At 42.4% G+C, this 16,246-nt stretch overlaps 1 protein-coding gene across 3 annotated transcripts in view; it reads right to left on the minus strand.

Annotated features, from left to right (window-relative positions):
* Nucleotides 1-16,246, minus strand: part of rnf123 (ring finger protein 123) — a 390,439-nt gene that overhangs the window by 357,663 nt on the left and 16,530 nt on the right. For all 3 annotated transcript variants that reach the window (XM_087994538.1, XM_087994539.1, XM_087994537.1), the window contains exons 4-7: nucleotides 11,881-11,963; nucleotides 4,428-4,525; nucleotides 3,752-3,806; nucleotides 755-840 (exon numbers count right to left, since the gene is read on the minus strand). In XM_087994538.1, coding sequence (XP_087850664.1) covers nucleotides 755-840; nucleotides 3,752-3,806; nucleotides 4,428-4,525; nucleotides 11,881-11,963 — 322 coding nt within the window. The remainder of the gene's footprint in view (nucleotides 1-754; nucleotides 841-3,751; nucleotides 3,807-4,427; nucleotides 4,526-11,880; nucleotides 11,964-16,246) is intronic.

The following is a 16,246-nucleotide window of genomic DNA, read 5'->3' on the forward strand; positions in this document are numbered from 1 at the left end:
CTGACTGATTTCCTTTCCTAATATACAACTTCAAATTTAAAACTCTCATTCCCTTGTCTAAATCCCTCTACCTTAATAACTTCATTCAACCTGACAACATTCCAAGATCGCTAATCTCCCCCAATTCTGGCTAATTACACATCAACTCCCTCTGCCCCAAGGTTGCAGCTCGGTTCTGGAATTCACCCACTCCAAATGCTCTGAAGTTTCTTTAAAAGTCATTCTTTGTCCAAGCTGCCCCAATAGCTCGTGTGGATCAGTGTCAGATTTTATCTGATAACTCTCCTGTGGAGCAGATATTTTATATTAAGCAAACTACTTTTTGTTCTCATTCACTTGACGGACATGGGGGTCACTGGCTGGTCAGCATTTATTACCCTTGAGAAAGAGGTGGAGAGCTGCCTCGAACTGCTGCAGTCGAGATGCTGTACATAGACCTATAATGCTCGTGAGGGGGGAATTCCAGGAAGTAAACCCAGTGACAGTGAAGGAATGATGATTTATTTCCAAGTCAGGATGGTGAGAAGCTTGGAGGAAAACTTGCAGATGTTTCCCTAATATCTGCTCCCCTTGTCATTCTTGATCAAAGTGGTTATAACTTTGGAAGGTACTGTCCAAGGATCTCTAGTGAACTTCATATGAATTTCATATAGATGAACAACATTGTTGAGTTGTCAAGTCTCCCACTTATCAAAATATTTTGCAGTCCCTTCACGCACAAGTAAAAGAGATAAATAGAGAGACACAGACTCACCTCTTGATTAAACCTGCAGTTTAGGGTGCACCAACCAATCTGCATCAACCCCTGAGATGAGATCAGAACTTCATACATCCATTTTCCTATAGCAAAGAACAAGATGAGAATCATTCAGTCAACAAGGTTAACTTAACATCATAACACTACATGACAGAAAGAGTCTAGATAATTTCACAATAGTCTCACTCACAGCTCAAACACATGCATCATAATCACAAAACATGCACCGACAATATTTCTGAAGATCTTTATTATCAAAATCACGCGCTTGTGGACTGTAAAGGAAACAGTGGGAACACAACAAAATTAAATAAACTTGTTCTTGCTGATGAGCAAAAACTTAAATGCACATCAACATGTTCCAGGATTTGTGGTTACAACCAAATCAGCCATGATCTTGTTTGCATATTTCAGATTCAACAGCTGAATGGATTTATCAGCCTGTTGTGAATCATCTTCGTTTTAGCCAGTTTTTCATGCACTGATTGTGCCCTGACTTTAAACAAAAGAAAACCGTTCTCTTGATTTAGGCGTCATACGTAAGGCCATTTATTGTCCACCCGGAGGTGCTGATGGTGAGCCTTCTTCTATCACATTGATGCAATAGTGGTTTGGTATCACAGGACAGCTAGAGTCAACCACATTAGACTGGAGTTACATGTATGTTAGACCAAATAAGGATGTTCATGAACCAAATGGGGTTTTAATACAATCAAAGACGTTGTCACTTGCACTTATACTAAAGTTCATTTCCAAGACATTTAGCTTCTTAAAACATTTTAAACCAAAAGTGAATGATTAAACTTCGAGTTGATTTAAACATAAATTCTTTGATTTACTATTTGAGTAACATGTCAGGACAGTAGTGTGGTTGAATCAGAATTCATCCCAACAGCATTAATAGAAATCATTTTATAATGTGGAATGGACTGTAGTGCTGGATGTGTTTGATTAATCTAGGAAATTTTTACAGAATAATCAGACACACCCAGCACCATGGTCTCTTCCATATCAATGAGTCAATCCAACCTTCTTCAATTAGTCAGACACTCAGAACACCACTGCCTCACGCTGATTAATGAAAGTGCCAACATCATTCCCTGGTTCTGGCAGTATCTGGCATGGACATTCTCCCTCCCAAAGTGAGAGGATACTCCCAATGCCATCTTCTAGCTTGTAAGAATATTTTAAGTCACATGGAATTCAAGGAGAGCTTGCCAACTGGATACAAAATTGGGTTCACAGTAGGAGACAGAGGGTAGTAGTGGAGAGTTGTTTTTCAGACTGGAGGCCTGTGATCATCAGTGCTGGGTCCACTTTTGTTTGTCACTTATATAAATGGTTTGCACAAGAATTTAGGACCCATGGTTAGTAAGTTTCTGGATGACACCAAAATTGGTTATACAGTCCATAGCAAAGGAAGTTACAAAGGGGTCTTCACCAATTGGGTCAATGGGCTAAGGTGTGTCAGGTGGAATTATATTTGAATAAATGCAAGGTATTGCAATTTGGTAAAGCAAACAAGGGCAGGACTTATACAGTTAATGGTAGGGTACTTTTTTTCCAAAAGAGACACGTAAGGGTTCAGATATTTGTTCTTTGAAAATTCCATCACAGGTAGACAGGGTGGTTAAGGAGGCATTCAGCATGCTTGTCTTCACTGCTCAAACTACAGAGTACAGAAACTGGCATGTCATGGTGAGGTTGTACAGAACATTGGTGAGGCAACATTTGGAGTATGGCGTCCAGTTTGGATTGTCCTGCTATAGGAAGGATATTATTAAATTGGAGGGGGCTTAGAAAAGTTTACCAGAATGTTGCCGGAATTGGGAGGGTTTGAATTATAAAGAGAGGCTGGGACGTTTTTTTCACTGGAGTATAGGAGGTTAAGGGGTGACCTTAGAGAATTATAAAACCTTTATAACATCATGTGGAGCATAGATAATGTGAAAAACCAAGGTCTTTTCCCTAGAGTGGGTGAGTTCAATACGAGGGGGATATTTTTAACACGAGAGGAGAAAGATTTAAGAGAAACCTGATAGGCAACTTTTTCACACAAGAGGGTGGTTTTTGTGGAATTAACTAGGTAAAACAATGACTGCAGATGCTGGAAACCAGATTCTGGATTAGAGTGGTGCTGGAAAAGCACAGCAGTTCAGGCAGTATCCGAGGAGGAGGAAAATCGACGTTTCGGGCAAAAGCCCTTCATCAGGAACACCACTGCCAGAAGAAGTGGTAGATGCAGGCACAATTACAAAACTTAAAAGATATTTAGATAGGTACACAAACAAGAAAAGTTTTAGAGGGATATGGGCCAAACGCAAGCAAGTGGGAAACTTGGTGAGCATGAGCGAGTTGAATCGAAGAATCTGTTTCCATGCTGTATGACTGTATGAGTGATTTTCAGCAGCAAGGTGCCCTCTCAGCTCCCCAAAAAGGTCCCCCGTACGGGACAGAGCACATTTTACTGCTCCTCGGTTGCTGCCTGAACTGCTCTGCTCTTTCAGCACCACTAATCCAGAATCTGGTTTCCAGCATCTGCAGTCATTGTTTTTACCACACTTCAGCCTCTTTCAATTAACACAGTTGCAAAAACAGAAAATGACATGCAAATAAACAAGGCAAGTCGTACATAACAAGAAGAAAATGGAGGGTACACTGTTCAGTATCACTCCAAAGTTAACAAGTTCCTCAAGTCACACTTCCAAATTCATTCCAAGGAGACCATCCTCTTCAGAAATAATGAGACATTCCTGACACTCAGCACCCAATTACTTCCTCTAAAAAAAAAGGTCTTTCTGAAACCATTCCCCAAATTAATGAAACAATTTCAGCATCACCAATCTACCCCATAATGAGATACTCTCAGTATCATTGTCCAATAGCACCAGATTAAAATCGGTAAAAATAAACTGAACAACCCTGGTCCCGATCATGTTTTAAATGAAGTGCAAAGCCACACTCTCTGGACCAATCAAAATCCTTCACACTCACCTTTATACACGCACGAGGTAGCTCTGATTGAGCTGAAGTTACTGTGACCAACAACCTACAATGGAACAAACAATATTTAATACAAGCCAAATTTCATGGTTCCACAGTCACATCCTCAAATACAGGCAGAGAGAAGGTAACATCACTGTCAAAACCATTCCTCAGGATTAATAGAACAAAGAAAGTGGCAATGAAGGAATAGCAATGCAATTAGTCTGGATGTTCAGGGTTATTGCAACATAGCCATCAAAAACAATGCAAAAGAAATGGCCAGCATCTGTTCCTTTAAATTATGCTCGAATTCAACAAGGTTGAAATAAAAAGATCAGAACTCCAATTAGATTGTTTAAACTACAGGAAGGGCAATACACAAAGATGAGGAAGGTTCATTAACAGCAGTGCTGGCCAATAATTGCAACCTATGGAGCTGTGTTCCAATTGGGAATTCAAGACACGCAAATTAGGAAATGGAAAGTAAAATGAAACAGGGACCCGCTTGTCTCACAGCCCTATCCCTGGATTGGGAGGCCCTAGTTCAAAGTCTCACCTGCTCCAGGAGATGTGTAATAACAAACAGGTTGATTAGAAAAATAGGTGAAATGAAAAAGGCTTTTCTTCAGACAGCAATGAGTTAACCCAACATGATGAATAAGCAGCTTTATTCTAAATTCCTTACCCCAAGTAAATCATCATCCACAAGCAGCAACCCCTCAAAACCACTAGTGTGATCCAGGACCACAGTGGCTGGTCCAAGGCGCCCATCCATATTTTGATCTGAAATGTAATTGACAATCAATTCCTCAGTCAGAAACTATGCACGATGGCTGATTGACAGCATTACAGAAAAATCACGCACTGATGAACAGCCTGAATCTAATCAAGGTTTCTGGGAGCTTTACATTCGGAGATAAGCCACAGGATGAAATCTAATCCAAGTGGTTCTGGTTACTGACATACAGTTGGAACCTGGCATTGTAAAGATGTAAAATTAAGTTTTAAAAGAACAATAGTTCTGAAAAAAATGGTGATTAGTCATTCTTGAGTTCAACTAATATTGGCATTGTCTGGTGTGATACACTGCATTCCTGTCTGAGGAATGAGAGCTGATCAAGAAAGCTGGTTTGAAATGAATCAAATCAAAAAGAGTGGAACAAAGACCAAATAGCTCAGATGCTGGAAATTGAAAACAAAAACAGAAAATGTTGGAAATACTCAATAGGTCTGGTAGTATCGCTGGGGAAAGAAACAAAGATAACATTCTAGGTCAATGATCCAATGGCCTGTGACCTGTACCATTAACTATGTTTTTCTCTTCACATGCTGCCAGAACAACATTTTCAGGTTTTTTTTCCCCATCAGATCAAAGCATCTCCTCAATCTCAAATGTGTAATGGTCTCTGGTTATTAAAAGCTACAAGTGATGAAACTCCTGACTTGGGTCTTGAAAATGCTGGACAAGCTTTAGACAGGAGTGAAGTTATTCACCACAGAATCACTTTCCTTTACTTTTAGCCACAGTATTTATATGGCTGGTACAGTTTAGTTTTCTTGTAAACGGTAATCCCCAGGATGCTGATGGTAGGTAATTCAGCAATTAAAATGCCACTGGACATTAAGGGGAGGTGGTCAGATTTTCTCTCAGAGAAGATGATCATTGCATGGCATTAATGGCACATAAATAATTGAGTATTACTGAAACATTACGGAGGGGAGTGGATAGGATGGATATCGGGAGGTGTTTCCTGTTGTAGGCGAGACTAAAACTAGAGGACACAGTTTAAGAATAGGAAGTTGCCCTTCGAAGACTGATATTAGGAAGAATCTTCACTCCAGACATTCTTTAAGATGTGGAATTATCTTGCTAAGAAAACAAAGACTGGGCCAACTAGTTTATTAAAGGCTGAGTTTATAAGGATGCTTTTATAGACAAGAGAGTCAAGGTCTACCATGTTGGGTCGGGGGAAATGCAGACGGGAAAATGCAGTTGAGACCATGACCAGACCAGACATGTTCTTCCTGAGTGGTGCAGTCTATAGGGAGTCAGTAAGAACACAGTACAGGCCCTTTGGCCCTTCATAACGTGCTGGCCTTTTATCCTACTCTAAGATCAGACTAACCTATACACCCTTCATTGTACTAACTTCCATGTGCCTATCCAAGAGTCGCTTCAATGTCCCTAATGTCTCGGACTCTACTACCACTGCTGGCAGTGCATTCCACACACCCACCTCTCTGTGTGAAGAGTCTACCTTTGACATCTCCCCTAAAGCTCCCTCCAATCACCTTAAAATTATGCCCCCTCGTGATTGACATTTCTACCATGGGAACAGGTCTCTGGCTATCCATCTATCTATGCCTCTCATCATCTTGTATACCTCTATCAAGTCACCTCTCATCCTCCTTCGCTCCAATGAGAAATGTCCTAGCTTTCTCAACCTTTCTTCATAAGACATGCCCTCCAGTCCAGACAGCATTCTGGTAAATCGCCTCTGCACCCTCTCGAAAGCTTCCACATTCTCCCTATAATGAGGCAACTAGAACTGAACACAATATTCCAAGTATGGGCTAACCAAGACTCTACAGAGCTGCAGCATAACTTCATGCCTCTTAAACCAATCCCCCTGCTAATGAAAGCCAACACACCATATGCCTTTTTAACAACCCTATCAACCTGGGTGGCAACTTTGAGGGACCTACAGACAAGGACCCCAAGATCCTTCTGTTCCTCCACACTGCCAAGAATCCTGCCTTTAACCCTGTAATCTGCATTCAAGTTCGACCTTCCAAAATGAATCATTTCACACTTTTCCAGGTGGAACTCCATCTGCCACTTCTCAGCCCAGTTTTGCATCCTGTCAATGTCTTTTTGCAACCTACAACAGCCCTTCCAGTCAAGAACAAGGAGAAACTTACTTAAGGTTAAGGAGGCAAGGATCAGACAAGGCTTTAGGAGGGTTACACAAAGTGGTCAGGAACAAACTGAAGAATGGACTTAGGAGAACTAAAATGGGGCATGAATAAGCTTTAGCGGGTAGGATTAAGGAAAACCTTAAGGCATTCTACACTTCCGTAAGCAACAAGAGGATGGCCATAGAGGATAGGGCCAATCAAGTATAGTGAAGGGAACGTGCACCTGGAATTGGAGGAAGTAGGGGAAGTCCTTAATGAATATTTTGCATCAGTACTCACTAGTGAGAGGGACCTTGACGTTTCTGAGGACAGCATGAAACAGACTGATATGCTGGTGTTAAGAAGGAGAATGTGCTGAAAATTTTGACAAACATAAGGATAGATAAATCCCCTGGGCTAGATGGGATATACCCAAGGTTTCTACAGGAAGCGAGGGAAGAGATTGCTGCGCCTTTGGTGAGGATCTTTGCCTCCTCACTGTCCACAAAATTAGGGAAGTTAAAGTCACCAATGACAACAACCCTGATACTTTTACACATTTCCAAAATCTTCTTCCCAATTTGCTACTCCATGTCTCTGTTGTTACTGGGGAGGCCTGTCGAAATTTCCTGTTTCTGACTTCCACCGATACGGACTCTGTAGACAAACCCTCTTTGACGACCTCCCTTTCTGCAGCTGTGATACTTTCCCTGATTAGCAATGCCACTCCTCCACTTCTTTTATCTACCCATGCCCCATCCCTTTTGAAACATCTAAAACCCTGGAGCATCCAACAACCATTCCTGCCCCGATGATATTCAAGTCTCCGTAATGGCCACAAGATCATAGTTCCAAGAACTCATCCGTGACTGTGAGCTGGTCACCCTTATTCCTGATACTGCTTGCATTAAAGTAGACACACTTCAACTCTCAACACTGACTGCACCTTTTCCCTATCACATGTCTATCCCTCATCATAGACTCTCTGCACACTGTATCTGGCTGTTCACTACCTAGTCCATCATCTGATCTGTAGCTCAGGTTCCACCCCCATGCCATATTAGTTTAGACCCTCCTGAAGAGCTCTCGCAAACCTCCCACCCAGGATATTGGTGTCCTTTCAGTTCAAGTGCAATCTGTCCTTCTTGTACAGCTCCCACCTTCCCCAGAAGGTATCCCAATGACCCACATATCTAAAGCCTTTCCTCCTATGCCAGCCCTGCAGCCATCTGCACTCGCTCTCTATTCCTAGCCTCACTAGCACATGGCACCGGTAGCAATCCTGAGATTACAACTCTGCTCGTCCTGCCTTCTAGCTTCCAAACTAACTCCCTATATCCTCTTTTCAGGTCTTCTTCCCTTTCCCTACCTATGTCATTGGTACAAATGTGTACCACAGCTTCTGCCTGCTCTCCTTCCCCCTTAAAAATCCTGTCAACGCGATCAGAGACATTCCTGACCCTGGCACCCAAGAGGCAACCACCATCAGGGAGTCTTGCATGCGACCAGAGAATCTCCTGTCTCTTCCTCTCACGTTTGAACCTCCCATCACTATTGTTCTCCTATTCTACCCCTTCCCTTCTCAGCCAGAGAGCCAGGCTTAGTGCCAGACACCTGGCCACTCCTGCTCCTGAATCCTGTATTGCTTTGTTCCCACATTCTTCAGCTTTTCATTATAAATATGTGCTCTCAGCACATATCTGTAACTGGTCACAAATAAATATAAAGCATTCGTTGCTGTTTGCAGAAATTAGAACTGTCTCTCACAGTCATCCTAATTAGATTAGCCAATGGCAATCTTTCAAAAAAAAAACTGCTTTTGTCTTCAATGAGAAAGGACTGTTGAAAAGGACTGTGGGCGGCACGGTGGCACAGTGGTTAGCACTGCTGCCTCACAGTGCCAGAGACCTGGGTTCAATTCCCGCCTCAGGCAACTGTCTGTGTGGAATTTGCACATTCTCCCCATGTCTGCGTGGGCACACTCCCACAGTCTGAAAAAAAATGTGCAGGTTAGGTGAATTGGCCATGCTAAATTGTTAGTGTTAGGTGAAAGGGTAAACGTAGGGAAATGGGTCTGGGTGGGTTGCTCTTCGGAGGGTCGGTGTGGACTTGTTGAGCCGAAGGGCCTATTTCCACACTGTAAGTGATCTAAAATTGTCATATGAAAAACAAAAAGACATTTAGCCACATGAGAAATTAGAAAGAATGATTAAAAGCTTGGTCAAAGATGGGAGTTTTAGGGGGGAATTAAGCAGGAAGACCAAATTAAGAGTGAATTCTAGAGAATAAATCCAGGCAAGACGTCATGGCTACAATGTGGTGGTGCAAAGAGTGATGGATATACCACAGGCTAAAATCAGGCAAAGTAGGGCGTTTGTAGGGCCAGAGGATGAAATAGATTCAATGAAAGGGAGGCCACAATAAGAATTAAACATTTTAAATGCAACTATCAGGAGAAATTATAGGCCATTAACCACAGGAATGGTGAATGAACAGAACCTGATGTTAGTTAAGACACAGGCAACAATAACAAAGGCATGGAATGTCAGCCAGGAGCACACTGGAACAGTCAAGTCTGGTGATTACAAAAGCACGAATTGGGATTTCCAACAATTCAAGGTTTTAACGGCTGATGTTGGGGAGAGGGTCGATGATGTTTCAAGGTAGAAACAGACAATCTCTGTGATAAAATCCAATGGCTCATTTTGAAGTCACACAGGACACCAACGTCTGCAAGTAGGTGGCCAAGTCTGAAACTGTGGCTGGGGAAAGGGAATGAAATCAATTGCAAGAGAGCAGAGCTTGTGACAGAGACTGAAAATGTTGGCTCAGGGGTCTTAATGTGCCATCAAAATGACATTGGAATTCAGCCACTTTTATTGTATAGCCTCTTTTCTATATTTTTCCAGCTATAAACTTTAAAACATTTCAGTTTCAAAATTTGGAACGTGTTAGGAGAGCCAGCATTCATTGCATATTCCTAGTTACCCTCAAAAGAGGTTCTGGACTTTCTTCTTAAACCAGTGATCTTCAGCTATAGAGCAGGCTGCCCCACTACTGTTAGGTAGGGGGTTCCAGGAATCTGACCGAATAACCAAATATATATCCAAGTCAGAATGATGTGCAACAGGGAGGTGCTGGTTTTCCCATGTGTCTACTATTCTTGCCTTTCAAGGTGACATAATGTTGTCGATTAAGGAGAAGCTGCCAAAAAAAGCCACTGCAATTTGTTGCACTGCATCCTGCAGACAATGCACAGTATAGCCGTGCTATGCCAATTGCAGAAAAAGTGAATTTTAAGCCAGTAGATAGGTAGGCTACTTAATTCTAAATTTCATCAAGCTTCTTGAGTGTCACTACAGCAACACACATCAAGGCAAATGTACTACCACAGTCCAAACTTAAATTGTAAGAATTGAGCCATTTGCCACAGAACACCCAGGAGAGGTGGTTAGATCCTCACTTATTGGAGAAGGTCATTGACTGGCACAGTCATGGCACTAACATCATCTTACAGTATAATTATTAGCCTCCCACTAACATTTCCAGATTTTGCCGCATCTGGGCTTCAAATGCCTCTTGGAAAGAATTGCAAGTACAGCTAGATACTAAGCAATCATGAGTGACATCCCACAGTTAGAACAAGAGGTGCAGAGAGATCACAGAAGGGGGGTTAGAGACAAATTGGGACAATACCACCAAACCAAGACATTTATGGACCTCTTGCCAAAATAGATCAGCATGTACAAGAATGCTAGCCGGTCAGACTTTGTGAGACTTGGATTAGAAGAGTCGGAGTTTTCTTTAAGCTGAAAATGATGCAGGGTGAAAGATGGGAAGCTATCAGGAGATTACTGAAGCAGTTGCAAAGGCAAGGACGACACTTTCATCACCAGTTAGCCTGAGGCAGGGGGAGCAGAGGCAAGCAATGTTACAATGGTGTTTGGCTTGGCAATGGACTGAATATGGGGCTGACGTTCCATTCAAAATAAATATGACACAAACATTGCAAACAGTCAGCTTGAGTCTCAAATAATGGGTCAGGAGAAATGTGGAGTCAGAGGCTAAAAATCAGAGCTTGTAGCAATAGCTTTAATTTTCTGATACCTAACTGGAGATAATTACTGAAAATTCAGTAATGGATGTCAGACAAGAAGTCTGACAAACAAGTGGCAAAGAAGAAATCAAGACAGTCAGTGATTGGGCAGAGCTGGGTGTCAAGAACGTATATGTGGAACCTCATGTTTTTAAGGTATGATGCTGCAAACCAGCAGGGAAGTCAGGAATAGAGGGGGACAAAGATTGCAGCTTGGGGGGATATCAGTGGTAATGTTGCAAGTACAGGAGAAGACACTGCAGGAATTCTTTGGCTATGACTGAATAGACAGGAAGAGAACTATAGTTATCTGGACCTCAAAAGAATGTGAGTTCCCTGACTGGGGCTATTAATCTAGTCCAATCAGGGAGGCCTGGCTGACAGAGAAGGGGTGAGTGTCAGAGATACTGACTCTGTCCAAGGCTGTACTATCGTCCAGGATGGTTTCTGTGTAAATAAAGGTTGACTTGGTGACGGGATACCACTGGGAGTTATTTCAAGAAACATCTGAGGGCAATAGAGATAGGGCAATAGGAGGGGTGGCACAGTGGCTCAGTGGTTCGCACTGCAGCCTCACAGTGCCAGGGACCCGGATTCGAATCCAATCTCAGATAATTGCCTGTGTGGAGTTTGCACATTCTTCCAATGTCTGCCTGGGTTTCCTCCAGGTGCTCCAGTTTCTTCCCACAATCCAAAGATGTGCAGGTTGGTGAATTCGCCATACTCGATTCCCCATAGTGTTCAGGGGTGTGTAGGTTTGGGTACATTAGTCAGGGGTAAATGTAAAGTAATAGGCGAATGGGTCTGGATGGGATACTCTTTGGAGGGTCGGTGTGAACTTGCTGGGTCAAAGGGCCTGTTTCCACAATGTAGGGATTCTATGATTCTATAATGCATAATGAAAGTCAGCATGGTCAACCATGTGAAAAGCTACAGACGGGTCGAGCAAGATGAGACCAAGACCCTAAACAGAAGCATGTTGATACATAACTCGGCTCACAAAATGTTGGCATTAAGCACAAATGCCATTCTTGGCCATATATAAATACATATAGGACTCTGGATCACAAAATTTTATTACCCCTTCCCACAAAACAACCTGGCATTATAGCCCTATTTTACATTCCAATCTTATATATTCTACCTTTGTCTTCTGCTTCATTGTCCAATCCCTCAGAGAGCAGACGATCTAAATGTTCACTCAGATTCTGAAAGTTCAGCGGCTTCCTGAAACAAATTTACAACATAATTATTGCCACAAAAGTGCACATTTCCTCTTACTTAAGTCTGATACATAACAAATTGGTTATGTTAAAGCACATTATCCCTCCTCATTAATTCAGTTTTCCTTTCTCATGTACTTGCATCTGATTACATTCTGGGCTGCGAGAAAAATAATAAATAACCTCATTGGCCCGGCAGTAGGAAAGAACGGGGCTTCGGACTGGGGCAAGATTGGGTTCAGTACAGATGGCGAATTATTTATTGGTTCACGACAAATTTACAGGCACTTAGAATAGTACAACAGCCCAGAGGAAAGGAGCCATGCCATTGGTAGACAGAAGAGCTTTCAAATGGACAGGCAAAATAAACGACCCACGGACATAGCGAGGAAAGAGATCAGTCTGAGAGCAAGTTAAACAATAAGGGCAGGCAGGATCAAAGCAGAGAATGAGGTAGACTGATAAATTAAACTACATTTACTTCAATGCAAGAGGCCTAACAGGAAAGACAGATGAACTCAGGGGTTGATTGGGAACAAGGGATATCATAGCAATTACAGAGATGTGGCTCAGAGATGGACAGGACTGGCAGCTTAATGTTCCAGGGTATAAATATGATAGGAAGGAAAGAAAGTGGGGGAGTGACATTTTTGATGAGGGATAACATTACGGCTATATTAGGGAGGATTTTCCTGGGAATATGTCCAGGAATGTTATTTGGGTGGAACTGAGAAAGAAGAAAGGGATGATCACCTGATTGGGATTGTATTACAGACCCCCCCCAATAGTCAGCAGGAAATTGAAAAACAAATTTGTAAGGAAATCTCAGTTATCTATAAGAATAAAAGGGTGGTTATGGTAAGGGATTTTAACTTAACAAACATAGACTGGGATTGTAAGGGCTTGAGTGGAGAGGAATTTATTAAGTATGTACAAGAATATATCCTTATGCAGTCTGTGGATCTACGTACGACAGAAGCTGCCAAACCTAGCTACACTTGGACAATAAGGCAAGACAAGTGACTGAAGTAGTGTCAGTGGGGGTGCATTTTGGGGCCAGTGACCAATATTCTATTAGTTTTAAATAATGATGGAAAAGGATTGATAGAACTAAAAGTTAAAGTTTTAAATTGGATGAAGGCCAATTTTTGATGGCATTACATAAAAACTTTCAAACGTTGGTTGGGGGTGGATGTTCGTAAGTCAAGGGACAGCTGGAAAATGAGAAGCCTTCAAAAATGAGATAACAAGAGTCCAGAGACAGTATGTTCCCATTAGGGTGAAGGGTTTCTGATAGGTGTAGGGAACGCTGGATGACAAGAAAAATTGGTTAAGAATAAGAAGGAAGCATATGTCAGGTATAGGCATCAGAGATCAACTGAATCCCGAGGAGTATAAATGCAGTAGGAGTATCCCAATTCTACAAATACATTTAAAGGAGAAAACTATAATAAGAGAGAGAATAGGGGTTGGGGGAAACAAAAGTCCAAAAGTAGACAGCATAGGTTTAAGGTCAGAGGGGAAAGATTTATAGGGGGAAAAGGGGCAACTTTTTCATGCAGAGGGTGGTGCGTGTATGGAATAAGCTGCCAGAGGAAGTGGTGGACGCTGATACAATTACAACATTTAAAAGGCATCTGGATGAGTATATGAATAGGAAGGGTTTAGAATGATATGGGCAAGTGCTGGCAAATGGGACCAGATTTGTTTAGGATATCTGGTCCACAAAGATGAGTTGGACCGAAAGGTCTGTTCATGCTATATATCTCTGTGACGCTATGACTGTATAATAGTGCTTAGTTCCAATTCTACAACATAGCATTCGGACACACAGAATCTAGTGGATATAATCACTGGTTACTCTGTACCTATTTAAGTACAGCTCAATTGTACTACTAAAGAGGACAATCATTACCTAGTGAAAGACAATGTGATGAACACAGCAAAATTAAACAGCAGTGGAATAGGGAACATCAATCATTATATCTGCAGTCATTTTTTAATGCTACATATTTATGGTGCTAAGCCATAATCCCTCTGAAAAACATGACAAAACAGACATAAACATTCAAGGCTAGTTGAAAAGCTGGAATCTTTTATCAGTAGGATAAAATGGGATGAGGGACAGGAGTTTAGAAGCTGTTCAATGGAATAATGGGAAGAAAAGGGCCGGGAAGAGATCCCAATGCTTACACTGACTGCCAGGTACAAAGCTCTTTCATTCAAAGTTCACACTTGAACACACTAATTCATTACTATGTCTGGTCTGCTCAAATTTGATATGCACAAAGAATAACCAATGACCATAAAGTGCAAATCAATCAAACCCCACAAAACTAAATTTTGTTGTTGACATGATAGTCATTATTGCCCGAGGAGCAGGAGAGTCGACATTTTGGCTATAAGCCCTTCATCAGGAATGTGGGAGGGTGAGGGGGCTGAGAGGTAAATAGGAGAGTGATGGTGGAGCTGGGGTGGGAGGTAGCTGGGAAGGCGATAGATGAATGCAGGTGGGGTTTGAATGTGATAGATCACATGCATCAAATGGGGAGATGGAACGCCAACTCGCGGAGTGTTTCAGGGAACATGTCTGGGGGACACGCACCAAACAACTCCAATACCCTGTGGCTGACCACGTCAATTACTCCTCTCCCCGCTCCACCAAGGACATGCAAGCCCTGGGCCTCCTCCACTGCAAAATCCAAGCCACCCCACAACTGGAGGAAGAATGCCTCATCTTCCACCTTGGAACCCTTCAACCACATGGCATCAACGTGACTTCACTAGTTTCCAAATCTCCTCTGCCCCCACCTCATCCCAGATCCAACCATTCAACTCTGCACTGCCCTCTTGACCTGTCCACCTTCCTTCCCACCTATCCGTTGCACCCTCCCCACTGACCTATCATAATCACCCCCAACCTGCATCAGCCTATCGCCTTCCCAGCTACCTCCCACCCCAGCCCTATCCCCACTCTCTTCTTATTTCACTCTCTCATCTTGCAGCCTCCCCTTCTATTCCTGATGAAGAGTTTATATCGAAATGTGAACTCTCTTGCTCCTCAGATGCAGCCTGACCCACTGTCCTTTATCCAGTGCATAAAATGAATTAAAATGGGTAGCCCAAGAACTAACTCCAGTGCATAGCTTTCCAAATTTATATTTTATACCGACTGATAGATTGATTTAAATAGCACACATCCTCCTCCAGACTCCACTGCCCCACACACCCTCTCACTGCTTTCACTGGACACCATTGAGTCCAACTAGGAGAAAGTGAGGACTGCAGATGCTGGAGACCTCGACCACTCGCAGAGTATTTCAGGGAACATGTCTGGGGGACACGCACCAAACAACTTCACTACCCTGAAGAAGGGCTTATGCCCGAAACGTTGATTCTCCTGCTCCTCGGATGCTACCTGGCCTGCTGTGTTTTTCCAGCACCACATTTTTCAACCACTGAGTCCATACTATGCAGGCTGTGCTCCCAGCCCTAATCTAACACAATACCCAACCCTGACACTACTTCGAGTTTCTTATTCCCTCCTATAACTAATTCTAAACTCTATATCCTCACTTTCTCTGAAGCTTATGTTGTGTCCAATATTCCCAGGCCATCTATGCCCTCTTTACGATATTGCAATCCCTCTCAGACAGTGCCAGCATGCACCTGCAACCTAGTACATGTCTGCCAGTTTTCACCTCGCTGCTCCTGGGTTTCTGAAAGGGCGGAGAACATTTGGCAAACGACAAAAGCCCCCACCCTCTCCCCTTCGGAGGCCATAGTAAATCAGTCTTTAGTAAGTGTTATCAGCCGTACTGAAATCCAAACATTAGCAGAGCTGCATCAAAGGAGCATCTTTAAAGAGTAAAACAAGTTAGATCTGGGGAAGAGATGTGCTGGAATTCTAAAGTTTCTAGGCCCAGACAATTAATGCTGCAAATTAAAATTTGGGAGGTGCTAGAGACCATGTTGGAAGAAGTGCAGAGATCTCAGAGGGTTGTAAAAGTAAAGAAAGGTGAAAATGAGGCAAGGCTATGGAGGGATTTGAAAAGAAGGTGAAAGCTTTATAAAGCAAAGGTTTGCCTGATGAAAAGCCATATGTCAGCAAGCACTGTCAGAGATAAAAACAGAGACAAGACCCAAAGAAAATAAGATAAAACAAAAAGAGAAAATAACTCACTGGAAAACAGAAAAAAAAAAGCAACTGAATGGTACTGGTGTTATTTTTGCATGTAGACATTACAGAAGATTTCTTAGTCAACTCTGTAACTGCAAACAATACCA

The sequence above is a fragment of the Chiloscyllium plagiosum genome, unplaced genomic scaffold (assembly GCF_037043375.1).
Source record: "Chiloscyllium plagiosum isolate Xiang-an unplaced genomic scaffold, Cpla_swu_hap1 HiC_scaffold_14, whole genome shotgun sequence".
Classification (NCBI taxonomy): Eukaryota; Metazoa; Chordata; class Chondrichthyes; order Orectolobiformes; family Hemiscylliidae; genus Chiloscyllium; species Chiloscyllium plagiosum.